The 21,760-nt window shown below is 40.1% G+C and overlaps 2 protein-coding genes across 3 annotated transcripts in view; one reads left to right on the top strand and one right to left on the bottom strand.

Moving 5' to 3' along the window:
- Positions 1-126: 126 nt before the first annotated feature.
- On the bottom strand, positions 127-3,789 carry RPL35A (ribosomal protein L35a). 2 transcript variants are annotated; one of them, XM_082654780.1, is made up of 5 exons: positions 3,721-3,789; positions 3,035-3,079; positions 2,668-2,820; positions 1,444-1,588; positions 127-197 (listed from the first exon to the last, which is right to left on the bottom strand). In XM_082654780.1, the coding sequence occupies exons 2-5, from the start codon at positions 3,043-3,045 to the stop codon at positions 174-176; spliced, it is 333 nt and encodes a 110-aa protein (XP_082510906.1). In that variant the 5' UTR covers positions 3,046-3,079; positions 3,721-3,789; the 3' UTR covers positions 127-173. The 2 variants fall into 2 exon arrangements, with proteins under 2 accessions (XP_082510906.1, XP_082510907.1); XM_082654781.1 differs by lacking the exon at positions 3,721-3,789 and adding an exon at positions 3,521-3,706.
- A 254-nt stretch (positions 3,790-4,043) lies between these two features.
- The window catches only part of DRC9 (dynein regulatory complex subunit 9), a gene marked incomplete at its 3' end in the record, with an annotated part of 41,438 nt that continues 23,721 nt past the window's right edge, over positions 4,044-21,760 (top strand). The window contains exons 1-6 of the mRNA XM_082654813.1: positions 4,044-4,127; positions 6,533-6,603; positions 7,569-7,836; positions 12,580-12,803; positions 14,351-14,479; positions 15,430-15,511. Of these exons, the coding sequence (XP_082510939.1) occupies positions 6,596-6,603; positions 7,569-7,836; positions 12,580-12,803; positions 14,351-14,479; positions 15,430-15,511 (711 nt within the window). The 5' untranslated portion in view covers positions 4,044-4,127; positions 6,533-6,595. The remainder of the gene's footprint in view (positions 4,128-6,532; positions 6,604-7,568; positions 7,837-12,579; positions 12,804-14,350; positions 14,480-15,429; positions 15,512-21,760) is intronic.

Here is a 21,760-nt window from a genome sequence, read left to right as displayed (position 1 = left end):
AAATCTCTGTAATTGCCATATTCTCTGGGCTCCCGTATACTCTGAAAATGCCCGATAACCACCACCATTTAAGCACTTCGCAACTGAATTCAGGGCAAAGAATTTTTCAAGCCGTGTTAACAAAAATACAAGGGAACAAATCCACACTTTTATTTATTTACTTTTCAGTAAGTTTAAATCCTTGAAGGGTACAGCATCTGGTGTGGGGGGAAAGAACATAATGTCATTAAGTGCATGTTATATACAAACAGTTATTGAATACCACAACATGAATAAATCTCCCATTGTCCCATTACCCATCTCTGAAAGGCACCCAATGACTTATAGCCTACTGGGAAGGGAACTAAATTTTTAGAGCCTTCAGTTTCTAGGTGAACATTCTTTAACTAAGAACCAGTACTGGGAACCTGAGAGTCCATTTAATTTTGCTTCCTCTAATGATAGTAAAAACCTCCTCTGATGAGAAATCTCAACTGCTCAGCAGGGTTCAAAAGTACCCTGTGACCCCAAGGATGTAGCCATGTCTATTAAAAATAGATCCTAGGGCTTCCCTGGTGGCGCAGTGGTTGAGAGTCCGCCTGCCGATGCAGGGGACACGGGTTCGTGCCCCAGTCCGGGAAGATCCCGCATACCGCGGAGCGGCGAGGCCCGTGAGCCATGGCCGCTGAGTCTGCGCGTCCGGAGCCTGTGCTCCGCAAAGGGAGAGGCCACAACAGTGAGAGGCCCGCGTACCGCAAAATAAAATAAAATAAAATAAAAATGGATCCTAACTGAAGAAAACAGGAGCTATCCTGTTAAAAATATCACAGAATCTGTAGTTGAAGTCCTGGGACATGAGCATTGGTTTTCCTCTATAAAATAAAACTAATACCTATTTGAACAAGACTGTCATGATGAAGAGATCGGAAATATTAATTATGCCAGGAAAAGGTATGCTGAATTTTTATTTTCTAGCAATTACTTCAGAGCCCAATAAATATATTTGCCATAAAATTGTTCATTTAAATAGGTGACCCTCGAACAACACAAGTTTGAATTGTGCGGGTCCACTTATATACAGATTTTTTTTCAGTAAATGCATACTGCACAATCCGCAGTTGACTGAATCCACAGATGAAGAGGCCAACTGTAAAGTTGTACGTGGATTTCTCACAGTGCCCCTAACCTCTGCGTTGTTCAAGGGTCAACTGTGCTATTCCCCACCACCCCCAGGCAGCTTTAGCAATTACCTGAAATCTAGGCATAATCCATTTGAACCCTTTGCCTTCACTTTTCTTATAATGCCAAGAAAATGTTCCATAATACACTTACACAGTAGCCCCTAATTTTACAGCATGATCTATTGGTGACATTTTATAATCACAATAGTCCTTAGTAGTCAAAGCCAAACACCGTGAGCTTAGTTTGATTCAAAAGGTGCCACATTGCTAATAATGTACTTACCACACGGATTCTGTGTCCAATGGCCTTAGCAGGAAGGTTGCTTCGGAATTTGGCACGGACCATGCCACTGTTTCCATGAGCACGAGTTATCTTTCCCCAGATTACTCTGGTTTTGTTAGGTTTTCCACCAGGAGTTACTGTATTGCTGATTTTAAAAGAAGATTAAAAAAGGCATGAGAACCCAGACAACCAGTATAGTGTGGTACAAAATCAAGGTGACTTATAGACCAGTTGCCCTCAACCCTAGCTTAAACGGTAATAGCTGTAATATGCGGAGGGGGCAGGGAAGGGGGGGACAAGAAATGTGAGGACATTTTGAGTGTAGGGAGAGAGGAACTTGTTTGTAATTTTAAATAGCCAGGGAAGGCCTTACTAAGAAGCTAACACCAGAAAAAAGACTCGAAGGTAAGGGAACAGCTTGTGTTAAAAACGGAGGTTGTGTCCCTGGCTTGTGGAAAGGCAAACGATGCCAAGAGATGAATCCTAGCTGGGTTAAGAGAGGACAGAGGGAGCCCTGAATGCATAGGGTCTTAGAAGCTCCTTAATGACTTTAGCTTTTACTAAATGAGATGGGGAAGAGTTGGAATTTGAGCAATGTACAGATGATTTGACTTATAATTTTAAAGGATTGGGAAATCCCTGGTGGTCCAGTGATTAAGACTCCACGCTTTCACTGCCAAGGGCCCGGGTTCAATCCCTGGTCAGGGAACTAAAGATCCTGCAAACCACGAGTGGGAAAAAAATTAAAAAATTTAAAGCATCACTCTGGTTGCAGGAGGAAAGGGGGATGGGGGAGATGAAAACATGTTCCCAAAGATCTTTTTAAAACCAATTTAAATACACAATAGTCCACCCATTGCTTCCACCCCCGCCCCCACCTCTATCCCAGAGATTTTAATTGATCTGGAATGGGTTTAAGAACCAATGCTCTAGAGATAACATCTTTAAACATCTATAAAAATTGTAACTTCAAGAGATCAACAAAATGAATTAAGCGATATGAAAAATGCTCTATAAAACCTTAAGATCATAATACAAGGACCTGATGCCATCCTTAAAACAATAGCTGTAATTTTTCTAAGTGCAGAAGACACCTATATCCAACACTAACCATGAATTTCCTTGAACTCCCAAAGTAGAAACCACAACAGTACCATTTACTTAACTAACTTCAAATGAGACCAATCAAGTGAAAATTCAAAAAGCACAATACTATCAACTTACTTCTTTGCTTTGTACACGTAAGCACATCTCTTGCCTAGATAGAATTCAGTTTCATCTCGAGCATATACACCTTCAATTTTCAGGAGAGCTGTGTGCTCCCTCTGGTTCCGTAGACCCCGCTTATAGCCAGCAAAAATGGCCTTGGACCACAGCCTAAGACAAAATATACTGTTAATCATAAGCTGTTAAAAGATCTCACTTAACTTCAACAAACCACAGGTATGATTTGGCTTGTAATGACAACCACCTAGAAGTTACCTATATAGCAAACATCTAAATTTTTTCCCCACCAGTTTTAAACTCACATGTAGGCTCACGCCTAATAAACAAACTACAAGTACAAAGCAATGATATTTAAAACGCATACCTTCCAGACATATTTGTCGTTTTAGAAGTCCTGTTCCCAGCAGGCCTTAAAACAAAAATAAAGTTTAAATAAAGTTTAAAATCTTGCAACGCTCGTTTCCCACCTAGTCTCCTCTGGAATAGCGCCCCAAACTCAGAGAATACCTGATAACTAAGCAAATTCCAAAAGGAAGACAAAATCTAAAGTAGCAAGACAGTACACTACAGGAAGTAACGCCTAGAAACCCCAAAAGAAAGCCTTAATAAACTTCACGCCACGATCATGGGAAAAAAAAAGATCAAGGAGCCAGAGAAGCACGCAGAGAACAAGACTTTTAAAGACTGAATGGGAAAGAAAAGCTAAGGAAAGACATAGTAAACAGGCAAAGCCAGGTTTGAGGTGGGAGTAAATGAACAAAGAACCCTGCCTAAAAGTGCCACTGCTGCCAGACAAAATGCATCTATTTTATATTTTATTCCGCTAGGGACCGCAAGCAACTCCAGTTACCGGAGCACCCATTCTCGGAGGTCAGGGGACCAGCACCATCAGTCCCGTATCTCCTCCATCCTGTCCTCCCTGTTGCTGGAATCCATAGAAATCATTAGCTGGTAGAGCCTCGGAGCCGCACCAGCATCTCATGAGAGGCATATAGCCGAGCCGACCCCACTTATTTGCCCCCAAAGTTCAGCCGCGGAAACGCCACACACCTCCACAGCGTCCAAGATGGCTGAAAAAGAAACAGAAGGCCCCGCCGCGTGGCCTCGTGGGTAAACACCTCTCCGCCCCCCCCATTTAGGTATCTCCCGCCACCGCCAAAAAAATAAGCTTCAGAAATCGTCTTCTGACTGAAATAAGCGACGTTCAAGAGCACTCGTACAATTATTTCCCTAAGTCCTTTTATCTTTGTAAACTGCAACATGTACTATATACTTTGGAACAGAGGGAGGCAAAATGGTAGCCAGCTAAAGGAGAAGAACAGGTCCTCCAAAGCTCTGCGTTGCCATAGAAACACCTTAGCTTGGTTCCGGCGGCGTCGGGTGCTGTAGCGGGAAAAGTGAAGCCCGACTGGAGGACTACCCCCGCCTCGAATACCCCAGATTTGATTCGCCAACAAGTGGGTATCTTTCCTTCTTACCACATAGCAGTAGGGCGAACGGAAACTCTCGGATCCTAGCCAGGAAGAGAAAGACTGCGAACACAAAGGCAGGAGAAGAGAGCTCTTCCTTCTCTTTATCTTTTGTCCCCCACCACCCCCATACTCCTTTCCTCCTTCTACTCCTTTATCTCTTTCTAGAAATGACTTAAGTTCTTACCGCCAGTCTTCATTTTGACTCCGAGGGTGAACAGCACTGTCCTGAAAAGGCTTTGTTGCCTTTTAAGGAGAAGTCATTCAGCTGCCAAACTCTGGCGGCGCGCAGCACCGTGGTCACGTGCCATAGGTCTTCAGTAAATATTCGTAGACTAGAATGGGATAGCTTAGTGGACATGAGAGATTTACATTTCCTAACTATTGCACATTTATGTGTTGCCCTATGGATTCATTCCTTTTGTCAGCACTTTGTTGAATGACTGACTACCATGTACGAAATTTTGTTCTTGGCTCGGAGGAGGCTGCAGTAAACAGAACAACAGAAAGCTCTGCCCTCATGGAGCTTACATGCTAGTAGGCGGAGCAAGACAATGAGCGAGTAAAATATATGGCACATTAGAAGGTAATGTGAGAAAAAATTTTCTCTCTGGAGATTGGCTCCAGATGGGGCAAATGGCAGATACCTAGAAATATGCCACTGATTTAAGCTAGTACCTGATGGACCAGTGGTGAAGAGGTGAGGGGAAGAGTCGTTCAACTTGAAAGAATAGCATATGCAAAGACCCTGAGTTGGAAGGGAGCATGATTCCATAGGAGAAAGAAGCCCATTGAAGCTGGAGCCATGAGAGCAATAAAAGTGCAGTGCCAGATGGATCTGGAGAGGAAGAGGAGCCCAGATCATGCAGGCCCTATGGTCCAAGTTAAGAATTTTACTTTTTTTCCCAAGTTAGTGAGAAACCATTGAAGGGTTCTAAGGAGAGACATGATGAGATTTTCAACTTTAAAAGATGAGTTCTTCATTTCAAAAAGATCACTTTTAATTTGGAAGCTGTGGGGCTTCCCTGGTGGCTCAGTGGTTAAGATCGGCCTGCCAATGCAGGGGACACGGGTTCGAGCCCTGGTCTGGGAAGATCCCACATGCCGCAGAGCAACTAAGCCCGTGTGCCGCAACTAGTGAGCCTGCACACCACGACAACTGAAGCCCGTGCGCCTAGAGCCCATGCTCTGCAACAAGAGAAGCCACTGCAATGAGAAGCCCGCACACTGCAACGAAAACTAGGCCCTGCTCTCTGCAACTAGAGAAAGACCCAATGCAGCCAAAAATAATTAATTAATTTTAAAAACTTTGGAAGCTGTTACAGTAGTTCAGGCAAGAAACAACAGCTATATTCAGCATGGTGTTGGGGGAGATGGAAATTGAAGGTAAAATCCACAGGACCTCATGGTGGTTTGAATTGGGGGAATGCTGATGTCAGGATGGCAGCAGAAATGACTCCTGAGTTTCTAGTATTGAGGAATGAGAAGCCATAACAGAACGAAAGCACTGGATTCTACATAAGCATAGTCCCATCTTACCTATGTGAGGCACACTTACCTATGCCCCAGGCCTAAAAAATGGAAAAATAAAGAAACAACAACACAGCAAAAAACCAAAATCTTAACACCATGCTATTTCCTGCTAAGACTGTTCTTGAACCAGAAAATTTGGCTAGTTTGGAGTATCTTGTTTTCAGTTTACATAAAGATTCTTTAATTTTTGCATATGAGATGTTTGTTGCATGAGACATACTTGTAACCGCCCTCCTCAGGATCACTTTACTGTGGACAAAATCACACTGGAAACTTACCATTCATTATTCATTAGGTATAGAGCAAGAATCTCCAGAGGGTGTTCTCATTGTAAAGCTTATTTAACCAGAAAGGACTTTGGTTTACTGAGGAAGGGTAACATCTTAACAGCAGTGTTAAACTGATTTTCAGGATAAATACAGTTTTTCTAAGTGCGATCTCAGTTTTTTTTTAAGTCTGGGTGCAATAAATTCTGTTAATCTGGCAGATCAGGGAAATGGAGCCATCAAATTAAATAATTTAGTAATCAGAATAACAGAAAAGTAAATTTGTTATATAAAGATTGCCAATTAATACTCAGAATATAATTAAAAAACATACAAAAGCCATGCTGGACACTAATTTACCTTAAGAAACTCGAAGATTATATTTATCTGCCAATAATTAAGCTGACTACTTAATACACCTGTGCCACACGGTGGCAGTGGTTCTTCCATCTCCGGGACCGCTCTGCTAAGCCAAAAGGGGGGATAAGCCACAGCACTTGTAATTCTTTTTCTCTTAATGGAAGAGTATAGAAATAACTTAAATGTCATTCAACATTCCCTTAAACTAATCTCAATGTTTTCTTCCCACTTTAGGTGACTGCATTTTTGTGAGATTATAAATGTACCAAGGAGGTTAACAAAACTAACTCAAGAAGAATGGAAGAGTATGTTCCAAGTTCCAATTTATTATATATTCATATGTATATATATAAAAATATATATATATATGAAATGCCTTATCTTAAATTTCCGTGTATTGTTTACCTATGGCTGTGTAACAGATTACCCCAAAACTTAGTGATTTAAAATATAAACATTTATTATTTCACACAATTTCTGTGGGTCAGGAATTTAGGCGTAGCTTGGTTGGATGGTTTAAGAATTTGGGAGCAGCTTAACTGTATGGTTCTGTCTGGGGATTTCTCATAAGTCAAAGTTGGCCAATCATCTGAAGAGTTGACTGGGGCTAGAGGATCCACTTCCAAGATGGCTCATTTACAGAGCTGGCAAGTTGATGCTGGCTGTTGGCAAGAGGCCTTAGTTCCTCACCCTCATGAACCTTTTCACAGGGCTCCTTAAGTGTCCTTGTGACAAGGCATCTGGATCCCTACAGAGTGAGAGATATGAGAGAATAATGGAGAAGCTTTAATGTCTCAAATTCACCTAGCCTTGGAAACCACAATATTCTTTTGGTTACATAGGTTAGTCCTATTCAATGTGGGGAAGACTACCAAAGGGCAAGAGTACAAGAAGGTGAGAATCATATGGTCCATCTTGGAGAATGGCTACTACGTTCTATTTTTCACTAACCATGAGACAGTTTTGGTTGGCATCTAAAGATGTTGCTAGAAAAAAGTTTATTTTAGCCCAAGTTCAAATTGGTTAAGCATAGCCAAATAGCCCAGGCTACATATCTTTATTAACCAGTAAGTTGCTTTTCTTTGGAAGGTCAGAATGTTACTGGGAGGTATTTAGCAGAATCATCTGCAAACTACTTTTGTTCATTATCTTGGTTATATTATATGACAAAATGGACTTTGTAGGAGCCAATCTACATGCTGCCTCTGCTTCTGAGTTTAAGTAATTTTTAAACATTTGGTGGCTGACTTATTTTTTCCTCCATTCTTAGAGGTCAGCTGGAAGCCTCAAATCTTCCTCCAAAAATCTGGCATTCTGAGGTGAGAGTGTCAGTGACAGGTGAACCACCTACTGCTGTAGAAGAAAATGAAGAAACAGCCAAAGAAACAGCCGTAGAAATCATCCCAGAAGTCATGGAGCCACTCTCCCTTCTAGATGTACTGAGGATCTCTGCAGTTCTGGAGGACACCATAGACCAGCTCTCTATTCTAAACTATATCATGCCAGTTCAGTATGAAAAAAGAAAAAACATCAGCGTGGTATATACATTCAGCATTACTTAATTTTTGCTTTCTTTTCTTTTTATTTCTCCATCATTGTCAGTACCTATGCCATTCAATTTAACTTGGGAAATAGCACCTTCATATCAGATAAAGGGCTACAATAATTATCTGAGATATGTACTCTCAATTAATGGAGTGAAATAGACATAGCTCAAGGTACATTACCAATCAGAATATCCTTTTCTTCCAATATATTGGCATTATTCTAAAAGGCCTATAGATAAATCAGTATAAATACAATATATATACTGAGGAGATGGAACAAGAAATTGTGTTGTCTTACCTATCTTGTATTTCTCAGCTGCTAAAAGCTAACTGAACACTAGAGGGAGGAAATTCAACTGGACCCTGTCAATATTGCTTTCATCTAAAATGACTTTGTTATTGCTAAATATCTTGCAATCTGCCTTTTTAAATATCCAGCCACATCATTGTGTCAGCCATTACATTTTCAATGATGTTATGGACTCCTCCTCAAAGGACCACTGAGTTATCAAAAAACTCAGCTTGGTAGTGGGCAAAATCTTTATGAATTCTTAAGCTCTTGTAAGTTTTAATAACTTGGGTTGTAGATATAAAATAGAAACAATTTATAAGTACAAATACATATTTATTACGTTTAACAAAATTACATTATATAATTTGTACAGAATATATTCTTATTTCTGATTCTATGATAAATGAAAATTGCTATAAAAATGAGAGGGTAAATTGATTTTCATGTCTAACAGAAAAGAAGTCCATATGTATTGTGATTAGAAAATTAAATTTCCCTTTAATTGCCCCTTACGATTTTAAATTGATTTTATTTTTATTTATTTTTGGCTGTATTGGGTCTTTGTTGCTGCGCGCAGGCTTTCTCTAGTTGCGGCAAGCGGTGGCTACTCTTCGTTGTAGTGCGTGGGCTTTTCATTGCGGTGGCTTCTCTTGTTGCGGAGCATGGGCTCAGGCGTGCGTGCTTCAGTAGTTGTGGCTTGCGGGCTCTAGAGCGCAGGCTCAGCAGTTGTGGCGCACGGGCTTTGCTGCTCCGTGGCATGTGGGATCTTCCCGGACCAGGGCTCAAACCTGTGTCCCCTGCATTGGCTGGCGGATTCTTAACCACTGCGCCACCAGGGAAGCCCGGCCCTTACGATTTTAAAGTTATTATTATTATTATATGTATAACCTGGGTTTATACAGCTTTTATAAAAGTTTATACAAAATTTTAATAGAACACTGGATTTGGAGTTGGGGACCTTTATGGTTTAATTGTGTGCTATGGGCAATTCATTTCGCTTTCTTGGTCTTAGTTTTCTCATTTGTAAATTGTGATAGAGTTTTTTTTTTAATTTTATTTATTTTTTGGCTGTGTTGGATCTTCGTTGCTGTGAGTGGGCTTTCTCTAGTTGCAGCCAGCAGCAAGCAGGGGCTATTTTTTGTTGCAGTGCATGGGATTCTCATTGCAGTGGCTTCTCTTGTGGAGCACAGGCTCTAGGCACACGGGCTTCAGTAGTGTGATGGAGTTTTAACTAAATGATCCCTTCTAATACTAACATTCTATGAGTTTTGAGGTACTTTTAAGACATTAATGGGTATTATAGGAATTAGTTTCCTTATTAACTTATGAAAAGCAAAGATATTGGAAACCCAAGAACTAAGCCTTTCAATGCTTTTAAAATGAGTCTAATTTTTAAATTAAACTAGTTAACAAATAGTACAAAAGAGACTAGTGTTTCCTTTCTATTGTCTCCTTCAGTAAGAATCAAAAATAAAGAGGGAAGATATTCAGTTAACAAGATAAAGTTTTATCAATGATATTTACTGTCAGGCTTTAAAAAAGGGTAATTTTCCATCAGAGAAACTCAACAGAGAAGGAAAAACCCAAATTTATAAACAACATTCAGTAGTGGTCACCACTCCAGTAAACAAAAGAACAAAACTTTTGCAGTTTTATTCTGGTTTATGATCTTCACCCACAAAATTTTCTGACTTAACAGAGGCCCTACTTATGATTTTATAGAAGTATAAAGAGTAACGGTTTGTACTCTTATGTTGATTAATAGCAGCTTAAAAGCCCCTTTCTCAATGTTAGTTCTATAACTTTTAAAAATTGTGACCCTTAAAATAACTTTTTGTTTTTTTACTTTATAGTACTATAGTTGTTCTAACTCATAAATTTTTATAGTACCATTGCCCTATAGGGCATAGGATATATAATTAAAAACCTTAGTATGAATGTGAATGCTTTCTTTCTCCAAAAGCTTCACGTTGTTGAGCCTTACCATAACGACCCTGGGATGAAAGTTTAGTTAGCATTATCCCTCTTTCACAACCATTTTTATAGCTAAAGATATTTCCAAAGAGTTTTTCATTCATTAGAATCATGGAATGGAATGATGAAAAATATACTAAGGTACCAAGTTCTACCAGAAGTGGGAGTAATTGGTCCAAAGTTTGGAAAGAGCTCCCTTGCCCGGAATACTGTTTTTCTTATCTTTTCCCTTAGGATCTAATACCCTACTGTACAAGGAAGTGAATGGACCAGAATATTTAGCCAGTTCCTTTAAGTTCTCTTCTGAAAATTCATATTTATTTCTGGTAATCAGTGCATCAAGCTGTTTAACACGTTTGCTTCCTTTTCCAGATGCCCAAGCACAAAGGTAGAGGAACAATGGTTAGGGTGATCAGAAAAAACAAGCTTTCCAGGCCTTACATTTCCCATTCCCTCCCTAGACAAGCTCTAGAGTAATAACCATCCACGTACTTAACATTTTCCTTATGTACAGATAAGTTTCAGTTTAAATTGAATTGTTGAAATTCTATGGCGTCTGTTCTCTTTGTAGTCAATCATATAAATTTTAATTTAAAGGAGTATTTTAAAATTTAATTCTTATTTAAGGCAGCATTTTGTTTTGTACTTGCCTACAAATGTTTTCCTCAGATCTGAATCTTTGCTTATGGTTGATATAAGGAAAAATGCTGTTGAGTCTGTGTTTATTAACTTTTATGGATAGTTTTTTCTTTTTTTTTTTTTTTAACATTTCTGGTCTAATTGAAGTTTAGCTAAGGAAGACCTAGGCTTTTTTTTTTTTTGCAGTACGTGGGCCTCTCACTGTTGTGGCCTCTCCCGTTGTGGAGCACAGGCTCCGGACACGCAGGCTCAGCAGCCATGGCTCACGGGCCTAGCCACTCTGTGGCATGTGGGATCTTCCCGGACCGGGGCACGAACCCGTGTCCCCTGCATCAGCAGGCAGACTCTCAACCACTGTGCCACCAGGGAAGCCCAGACCTAGGCTTTTAAGTATCAATATACATATGAAACTCTTCTGTGCATAGGATCAGCACAAGAATTTAAGTAATCATATCAAATGCTGAACTTGCATAGTTCTGTGTACTGTTCTAAATACTTTCTTTGTTTCTTTGTTTCTTTTCTTTCTTTCTTTCTTTTTCTTTCTCCCTTTCTCTCTTATTTCTCTCCTCCCTCCCTCCCTCCCTCCCTCCCTCCCTCCCTTCCTTCCTTCCTTCCTTCCATCCTTCCATCCTCATAATAACTACTGGAGGGCAAGTACTATTATTATCCCTATTTTATCAATGGGAAGATGGAGGCATAGAGATGTTAAATAGTTGCCTAAAGTCAATGTGGTTTATCTGTTTAAAGTAACAGATAGGGCCAGGATTTAAACAAGGAAGTCTGGTTTCAGAGTCCATATGCACAGCATAATTGCTGTGTTATATGGCTTCCCATTGGCTCAAGATTTTAGCCACAGATTAAATAGGAATCATCAATTGAAAGACATATCCTGTTCCTATGGTAATGCTTACCCCTTAGTATTCAAGTTTGGGTTTGAAAATTCCCCACATGAACTTCGAAATCTGTATCACACCACTAAATATACTATCAACTCCTACTCTTTGGTATGATTCTCCTTTCATTCTTTATACAGTGGGCCCTCCATATCCGCGGGTTCCACATCTGCGGATTCAAGCAACCATGGATCGAAAATATTCAGAAAAAAATTCCGGAAAGTTCCAAAAAGCAAAACTTGAATTTGCTGTGTGCTGGCAGCTATTTACATAGTATTTACATTGTATTAGTTATTATAAGTAACCTAGAGATGATTTAAAGTACATGAGAGGATGTGCATAGGTTATAAACAAATACTATGCCATTTTATATAAGGGCCATCAGCATCTGTGGATTTTGGTCTCCTTGAGGGGCGGGGGGTATCTGTCCTCCACAGATACCAAGGGACAACTGTATTTAAAATACATGTGTTCAGTGAACATTTGAGTCTTTACTGTACTGTAGACATTCTTCTAACCAATGGGATTATAAAGATGGCCACATTTATTTAATATCCAATCTTGTTCGAAAAAGAATTTGAGGTGCACCAAGATCTCTAAGACACTGTCCCTTCCCTCATAGAATTTACAATCTAATGGAGATATTTATACAAATAATTACAAATGGTAAATGTCTGCTAATAGAGATGTTTCACAGAGAACTTTACCTTTGGTCATAAAGTTTACCAGGTTGGGGAATGACAGAGAGTGGGAACGTATAAAGTCAGGAGGACACAAAACAGCAGAGCATGTAGTTTGATGTGGCTGAAGAAAAGGGTAATTTTCTGGTGGTAATATTATAAGAGGTTCAAAATGTAGGCAGAGGCCCTCATATAGCGTTGTTTCTTTATGTTTTAAAAATCTGTCTTAACGTGAAACATCATTTATTGCTTTTAGAAGAATAACAAAGAAATAAATTTAGAAGGAAAAAGCTTAGAAAAACTTTCACCGGTCTCAAAACCCTCAAAAATATCCAGTCCATTCGTACATAAAGAAGAGCCCAAGTTACCAGAAATCAGACAAGGAGGCCAGTTTAACAAAGTGCAAGATCTTATCTTCAAAGAACCTACAAGGCAGATCATAATGAATACAGAGACACTGAAGAAAATTCAGATTGATAGGTAAGGAACGAGAGCATATTTGGAAATGTGATAATGTATTTCTAGATGGCTGAAGAGTGGGTCAGGGGTGGCTCACTGCTCTCTTCTTTTATGGGTTGGTCATTGTATCCGAGTGACTGCAGATAATAGGATTAGCCAGACTACCTAGGGCAAGTGTGGTACAGTTGAAAGTATGGTGGCTGTATGGTTGGGCAAGTTATTGATCCTTTGTTTACAGTTTTTAAAAATGAGAATAATGGGGCTTCCCTGGTGGCGCAGTGGTTAGGAATCTGCCTGCCAGTGCAGGGGACCTGGGTTCGAGCCCTGGTCTGGGAAGATCCCACATGCTGCGGAGCAACTAAGCCCGCAAGCCACAACTACTGAGCCCGTGTGCCACAGCTACTGAAGCCCGCGCTCCAAGAGCCCGTGCTCCACAACAAGAGAAGCCACCGCCATGAGAAGCCTTCTGGTGAGGGCCTAAAGCAGGGGTCAGCAAGTTTTTCTGTAAGGGGACAAATAGTAAATATTTTTGGTTTTGCAGGACATAAACTCTCTGTTGAAACCACTCAACTCTGCTGTTATCCCATGAAAACAGCCATAGATGATATGTAAACAAACGGGCAACGTTGTACTCCAATAAAACTTATTTTCAAAAATAGACTACAGGCTGGATTTGGCTAATGGCTCTGGGTAATTGCTACAAACCCTTATTTACCAAAAATTCTTACCGTAAGGTTATACCTTCTTTTAACTTAACAGGCTTCTTTGTCAGCAAGCCAGTTGACAGCAAAAAACTGAATAATGAGACAATGAAAATTGAGACTGCTTTTAAGAAACCCTCAGGATTAAAGCAGTTTAAAATTTGGCTACTTTGACAGTGTCTGTCTCTTACTAATGGATAAAGTACCACAATAGCTACCAATTTGTGTCAAGCATTTGGCTGAACCTTCCTGCTAATACTTACATTAATGTTGCAAAGTTGCTATCATTATTCTCATTTATTTATTTATGGCTGTGTTGGGTCTTTGTTGCTGCACACCGTCTTTCTCTAGTTGTGGTGAGCAGGGGCTACTCTTTGTTGCAGTGCATGGGCTTCTCATTGCGGTGGCTTCTCCTTGTGGAGCACAGGCTCTAGGTACGCAGGCTTCAGTAGCTGTGGCACGTGGGCTCAGTAGTTGTGGCTCGTGGGCTCTAGAGCGCAGGCTCAGTAGTTGTGGCGCATGGGCTTAGTTGCTCTGCAGCATGTGGAATCTTCCCAGACCAGGGCTCAAACCCGTGTCCCCTGCATTGGCAGGCAGATTCTTAACCACTGCGCCACCAGGGAAGTCCCTGTTGTTTGTTTTTAAATGATGTGATGATCGTATGGCTTTTTTCTCCTTTTGTCTTTATTAATGTGATGAATTCCATTAGTAGATTTTCTAATACTAAACTATTTTTGCATTCCAAGAATAATTCCATAACTTAGTTATGATGTTCCTTCTGGGTCTTAACTTGTGTGATTTCTGTAGCCCTTTGGGAATGTAGGGAAATATATCTTATTGATTCATCTTTTTTGTTTCTCTTTACAGGCAATTTTTCAGTGATGTAATTACAGAAACCATGCAGGAGTTGCAAGATTCAGGCACTTTCACCAATCTCCTGAAAGCTTTGGGCAAAGAGAGGGAAAACAAAATGCATTTCTATAATATCATTGCCAGGTCAGAGTAATTTTAGTTTTATTTGCTTTGCTGCATTTTAAAATTCGATAAAATTCTTACTGGAAGTCTTAGATTTCTAAAGCAAATCAAATTTTTGCTTTTGAATGAAGATAACTAGAAGTCAGAAATTTGGGTTTTATTCCTAGTTCTGCTGGTAACATAACTCAATTTCTGGGCTTCAGTTATCTGTGTCTACAATACATAAAGTACAATATATGTACTATAAATGGGTAGTGCATAATCTATGGTTTGTTTTGGCAATGAAAATCTCAAGATTCTAGTTAAGTTCATGCTTTCTTTTTTTATAAATTTATTTATTTTAGTTATTTATTTTTGACTGCGTTGGGTCTTCATTGCTGCTCACGGGCTTTCTCTAGTTGCGTTGAGCAGGAGCTACTCTTCATTGCAGTACATGGGCTTCTCATTGCAGTGGCTTCTCTTGTTCTAGCACACACAGTGAAGGAGTTCAGAGCCTAGAGCTGGGACCCTTACTTGCTTACATTGCCTGTACTTGGAGGTCGGTGAGGAACATTCTCATGTCCTCCACAGCAAGTTACCTCAGCATTCTACATGCATTTTCCTCATCTGTAAAATAGGGGTAATGATAAAGACTACCACATAAGGTTATTGAGAAGTGCTCAGAATAGAAAGGAGTCTTCTTTTTCCTCTTCCTCTTCCTCTTCTTAGCCTTTTCTCAGCAGCAGCTATTTTAGATATAACACGGTCTTTTTTTAAAGTGTTACTGAAAGTTTGCTCCATGGACCAGCACCATTAGCATCACCTGGGAACTTGGTAGAGAAACAAATTCCAGGGCCCCCAACCCAGACCAAATGAATGAGAATCTCTGGGGTAGAGCCCAGGAATCTCTTTCTTAGCTTCTAGGTGAACCCTGTGCACACTAAAGTTTGAGAAGCACTACTCTAAACACAAATTATTCTTATTTCTCCTAGGGAGAAAAATGGAAGAAAAAAGATAAAATCTCTTCAAAAACAGCTGCTTAATGTCAAAAGAGAAAGGCAAGCTGAAGTACAGGTAAGAACTACCCGGGCAACACCAAAAGTTACTGAGCTAAAACAGCTAAACAGAAGTCATCTTTCTCAAGCAAAAAAAAAAAAAGAAGTTATGTGTAGGAAATTGTTGTTTCTCCTGGGGTGCCTAAACTATGAAAAATATAAAGACAGTAATTAGATGTTTGGCCTGGAATGTACAATTATGTCCAGAATCAACCTCTGGGAGACCCTAACCCTCTGGAGCTCTAAGCCTGTTCTTACCCCTCCCAACCGATCCAACCACATGACCCACTCCTTCCCTCCAGGAGACCATGTCTCAGGCAGTCTCTTGTATGCCAAGATCCCAGATGGGAGACTATAGTCCTAGGTAGGACATTAAGCACATTACATACCTCCTTACACCTGATGGTTAGGGTTAATAATGTCATTTGCATTATATTTCAAGTACAGAGTGGATTTATTGAGCTTCTGTGGTCATTAGGGCCTAACCTTATGTCTAATCTCTATAAGAAAATGCATCCTGAGTTTTAAGCAAGTGACTTGCAAAACACTGATTGGGCTACAACCTAGACAGTTAGCAATTAGTACCATTAGGATGACTAACACTATTAGCAGTTTAGAAAGTTACAAAGTACGGCTTAATATCAGCTTTTCACTGCCTAGCTAATTGGACAAGTTTATGCTTCTGATCAGGGAATCTTCATCATTCTCTACATAGAAGTTAGAATAATATTTGAAAAATATATTCGGAAGAATTGTCTAAAAAAGGTCACTAGCCTTTCTTCTGAGATACTATCTTTAGGTCTTCTGACCTAAAGGTCCGTTTATTTGTTCTATTATCTCTCATTTTCTATTATCAATTTTAAACTACCTTTGGTATTGATTTTCACTTCATTATCCTACATTTATAGCCTACATTTTTAGAAAGCCATTTCTTTTTTAATTTTTATTTATTTATTTTTGGCTGCATCGGGTCTTAGTTGCAGCACGAGGGATCTTTGTTGCAGTGCATGGGCTTCTCTCTAATTGTGGTATGTGGGTTTTCTCTTTCTAGTTGTGGGGTGAGGGCTCCAGAGTGCGTGGGCTCTGTAGTTTGCAGCACGTGGGCTCTCTAGTTGTGGCACGCAGGCTCAGTAGTTCTGGCGCACGGGCTTAGTTGCCCTGCGGCATGTGACAACCCGCGTCCTCTGCTTTGGAAGGTGGATTCTTTACCACTGGACCACTGGGGAAGTCCCCTGAAAACCATTTCTGCGCCACCCTCCCCCACAAAGGCTTCATTAAAACTGGTGTGTACTTAGGTTTTCTCTCTAATGAATAGACTTTTTCAGAGGTTTCCTGGCCTTTTTTCCCCTCAAAAGTTCTACCATTATTTAAAACTTCCTCTTTTATTTCTTAACTATTAAAAAAGAAGATATTTGTATCAATGTCCTTTTAAGGCTCCAAACCAAATAGTATCAAAAGAGACCTCAGCGTTGGCACTCTGCCAATCAACTCCCCTTTGCTACTATCACAGCCACTGTTTTTCTCTTTCTTTAAACATTTTAAATTATATTGTTGGGGACTTCCCTGGTCGTCCAGTGGTTAAGACTTCCCCTGTGAATGCAGGGGGTGCAGGTTTGATCCCTGGTGGCAGAGCTAGGATCCCACATGCCTCACAGCCAAAAAAACCATGAAACAGAAGCAATATTGTAACAAATTCAATAAAGACTTTAAAAAATCAATATATTGTTGACAGTATAATTTTCCAGACAACAGGTAGTACTAGGTTGTGAAACTTACCTTCTTGGATTACAGTCTCAGCTGTTACATTCAGACACAGTAAAACTAAAGTAGAATATCACTCAGCTATTTTGATCATCAGAAAAGGAGTAGATAAACCAGAACTAGAAGATGCAAGGCAAACCTTGAATAAAAACCAGCTATCAAGTGCTTCCCTGGTGGCGCAGTGGTTGAGAGTCCTCCTGCTGATGCAGGGGACACGGGTTTGTGCCCCGGTCCGGGGAGATCCCACATGCCGCGGAGCAGCTGGGCCCGTGAGCCATGGCCGCTGAGCCTGCACATCTGGAGCCTGTGCTCCGCAACGGGGGAGGCCACAACAGTGAGAGGCCCGCATACCGCCAAAAAAAAAGCTATCAAGATGAAATCAAGTTAAATCCCTAGAGTTACTAAAAAACCAGTGGTCAAGTCAAGGTTGGAAAACAAGAAGACAGTTAGGAAGTACATGGATATTAGAGACCTGTGGGTCAGAAAATGATGACAGTAATTAGGATGGCAGGTTTGAGTGTGTGAAAGTATGTCTGGAGATCACTGGAATGTGAGGGAGCAATTGCCTTACGAAGCTTCCTACTGGGTCCCCAGGCAAAACGACAAAGTCACAAAGGAAAAAAATCAGGTTGCTGTTAGACTTCTGAACATCGGTACACGAAGCCAGATAAGTGGAGCAGTGTTTTCATGAAACTAAAGGGGAGAAAAGAGAGACCCAAGGTCAATATATAAAAATTAATGTATCTTTTCCATATATCAGCAGCAGACTTAGAAAAAGAGATTGAAATATATATATTTACAATATCATCAAAAATATCAAATATCTAGCAATGAATCCAGTGGCAACAACAAAACGTGCAGGACTTCTTTGCAGAAAACTATAAAACAGTACTGAAAAATTAAATAATATTTAAATAATTGGAGGGATATACTATGTTTATGTTTATGGATTGGAAGACTCCATATTAAAAAGATGTGGATTCTTCCAAAATTGATTGATACATTGAATTCAATCCCAATCAGAATCTTGATTGGATTTAATTTAATTACTTATTTACTCATTTTTGTGAGACTTGACAAACTGATTCTAAAATTTATATTGAAATGCCAAGGACCAAAAATAGTCAGGACACCATTAAAGAGAACTCGCGGGACTTCCCTGGTGGCGCAGCAGCTAAGAGTCTGCCTGCTGGTGCGGGGGACGCTGGTTCAACCCCTGGGCCGGGAGGATCCCACATGCCGCGGAGCAACTGGGCCCATGCGCCACAACTACTGAGCCTGCGCTCTAGAGCCCACATAACACAACTACTGAAGCCCGCACGCCTAGAGCCCGTGCTCTGCAACAAGAGAAGCCACCGCAATGAGAAGCCCGCACACCACAACCAAGAGTAGCCCCCGCTTGCCGCAACTAGAGAAAGCCTGCGCGCAGCAATGAAGACCCAACGCAACTTAAAAATAATAATAATAAAAAATAAATAAGTAAAAGAAAAAAGAAGTTATTATATTATGTAACTATTTAAAAGGTTATATAACATTTGTCTTCAATTACCCTGTGCCAAGTCAAAGGCATCTAGTTTTAACGCTATTGCCATGGGCCTCTGATTACTCTGGTTCTTCTCTGTACAGCTGTTCTGCACAAACTTACGGCCTTCCATGTTGATGGTATGGAAACAGAGGAAGATATAAAATGCTTACAGGCTATGATTGTAAAACCATGATTAAGTCATACTAATAAGTGAACCCAAGTGTCATGCCATTTCTTCATCTTCCAATATGCAACAAAGATCCAGCATAGAAATACTGAGTTATAGGCCAAGGATCTTCAGTTGTATGAATTCCTTTTAAGATTCTCACTAAGAGGAGATCTGCCTTCACCATAACCCATTATCATAACCCTGGTTGTCCATAGTGTCTAGAGCTTTCTCCATGACCAATCATGGACTGATGCAGCATATTTGTGGGTTTTCAAAGCAGACCAAACTTGACTTCCAAATCCCCAAACTGCCTTCAGATCTAGACTTCTGGACTTGTTATTTGAATTCAGAGAAGCTTTAGTAATGGAAAGAAGCTGTCAGCCAATTAGAGTTAATAACGCTCCGATGGCTGCCACAATATTGTGAGCAGAAGTCTTTTTTTTCCCCCAGCCACAGCGTGGGGCTTGTGGGATCTTAGTTCCTCGACCAGGGATCATTGAACCCAGGCCCATGGCAGTTAAAGCACTGAGTCCTAACCACTGGACAGCCAGGGAATTCCCCCAGAGGCTTTTAATGGTAGTGTCTGTTTTCATAATTGAACACAAAGTAGGGAGGAGAGTACTTGGTTCCTGAAATTTTGGGGAGCTGGAGAAGATGGAACTTGTCTTATACCTCAGGCTGCCTCTTTGGTTGGATGGAAAAAGGAAAATAGAAATGTGGTCTATTAAAGTGATAAAAGCCACGGGAAAAAAATAGAGTTCTGTATTAAATTAACATTTATATTTGCCTGTCCGTCTGTAACTAAGAATACTGGCTGATTCTATGAGAGTCTATGAATAAACTGAGTCAAATAGTCTCCCGTTCTAAAATGCAGATGAAGCATGATCAAGTCAGAACTTCTAAAGTTTCAGGCTCCAATTCCACCCACTGCTTTCATTTCCATTTGAACTATTACCTTTCCAATCACACCAATTTCCTCTTTTCTTTCCTTTTGTACTAAAATTTTCGCACACTTCACTGTCTTGGATAATCTCTTCTGAGTAAACTTCTTAAATGTGATAACTATATACTCCAATAAAGATGTTAAAAAAAATGTGATGCCTAAAACTGTACACACTATTATAGATGTCTAATCACAACAGAGGATAGGGGAGAATTTTTTCCCTGTTATATAAACAGTATACAGTGCCACAAATTGCGGTAATATAAACAAAGAGGAAGCACTCCAAATGCTTTTCACAACATTGTATGGCAATATTCTTTCATGATTGTGAAGATTCTGATGACAAACCATTAGAAGAAGCACAGTGAAAGGAAGACTCTGAGAAATCTAAAGAATACAAGGGAAGGGAGGCACCTTTTTACAGTGCTGCTATTACAACAACCAGTGGTGGGGCCCTAACCTCAGGTTCTCATGTTAGAAGCTGGGTAAGCCTCTAATGAAAGTGTTGGAAGACAAGTTAGGTCTTCACAATTCTCAACTTACAAGATTCTTCTGACCAAAATCAGGACTTTACTTTCATCTTTGCTTCTTCTTGGAGTCAGTCCAGAGTTCTAATAATCAACAGGGTTTTGAATTCTAATGTCTCTTATGTATCATATACCAGCTTTGAGTTGTTTGCAAATTTAACAAGCATGTTTTCTATATCTGTATTTAATTCTTCAATCCATTTTGGAGCCTAGAGTTCATCATCATCATGTCAACCTATTCTCTTTGGTACTCTTTCTGGCCCCCCAAAAGGAAATTAGTCATTAAAGAATGCAAAAAGCTGAGGGGATGAGTGAAGAAAAGAGCGAGGTAACATGTGAAAATTAGTAATAGTGTGGCCAGAGAAAACACAAAGTATGGCTTGGAGTGTGGAGCAGTTCAGGGATGTTTTAAGATATCATGCAAAGCTTCCAAGATAGCACAGAGCTTTCCAAAGTGCAGTCAGTGACCATGGATGGCAATGGGGTTGCTGAGTGAAGAACAAAAGGATGAGAAATCGGTAGGACTGTAGTTGATGTCGGGCTACCCAATCTAGACATTCGTGTGAACCCAGGTGTAAGAAACAAATTTTCATGATTAACTCCTGCTAAGGAAGAGGTACAAAATGCTCTTCATCCAGCCGTAGAATAGATGGTCACTATGAGGGTCAAAGGCAAGAGTTTGTACTCAAAATAACTGAGCACCATTAAGAAGATCCCTCTCAATATTGCCGTTAAGATTTTAGGGTTCTAGGACATCCAGCTTGTGGCTTTTGACTCCTTTTATAACCGGTCAAAATGAGTAGGGGTGGGTTCATATCCTTCATGGTTACGGCATCTAACCTCAATAATCATGGCAAAGCTGAGGTAAGTGAAGGACTCTTCTTTAACAGCCGACCTTCTCCTTGAAGGCTCAGGCTTCTAGCTTACATAAGATGTATCTCTATATGTATGTATGTTATCTACCTATCTCTACTTCCAGTTTTCCAGCACTCAAAATTTAAGGGAAATGAGAATCCCTAGGCCCAGTGGGGAAATAACTCCTTCTTGGAATCCTATTCTGAGAACATCTCCCCAGTGCTATATACCTCCGTGGCAGCTCCAGCATTGGAAATGTTTATTATACATGCTGGAGTCAATAGGATGAGGTAAGGGCAAACTGCTTTAAGAAACTCTAGATCAGCATAAAATCAGGCATTATTGCTGCCTCAGGACTTTGGTATACATTTTTCCTTTTTCTTAGAATTCCCCTCGACCCCATTTTTTTTTTTTTTTAATTTTACTTTATTTTTGGCTGTGTTGGGTCTTCATTGCTGTACGCGGGCTTTCTCTAGTTGCAGCAAGCA

Source organism: Grampus griseus, assembly GCF_964374135.1.
Source record: "Grampus griseus genome assembly, chromosome: 5".
Taxonomy (NCBI): domain Eukaryota; kingdom Metazoa; phylum Chordata; class Mammalia; order Artiodactyla; family Delphinidae; genus Grampus; species Grampus griseus.
This window is presented reverse-complemented; position numbering and strand designations above follow the sequence as displayed.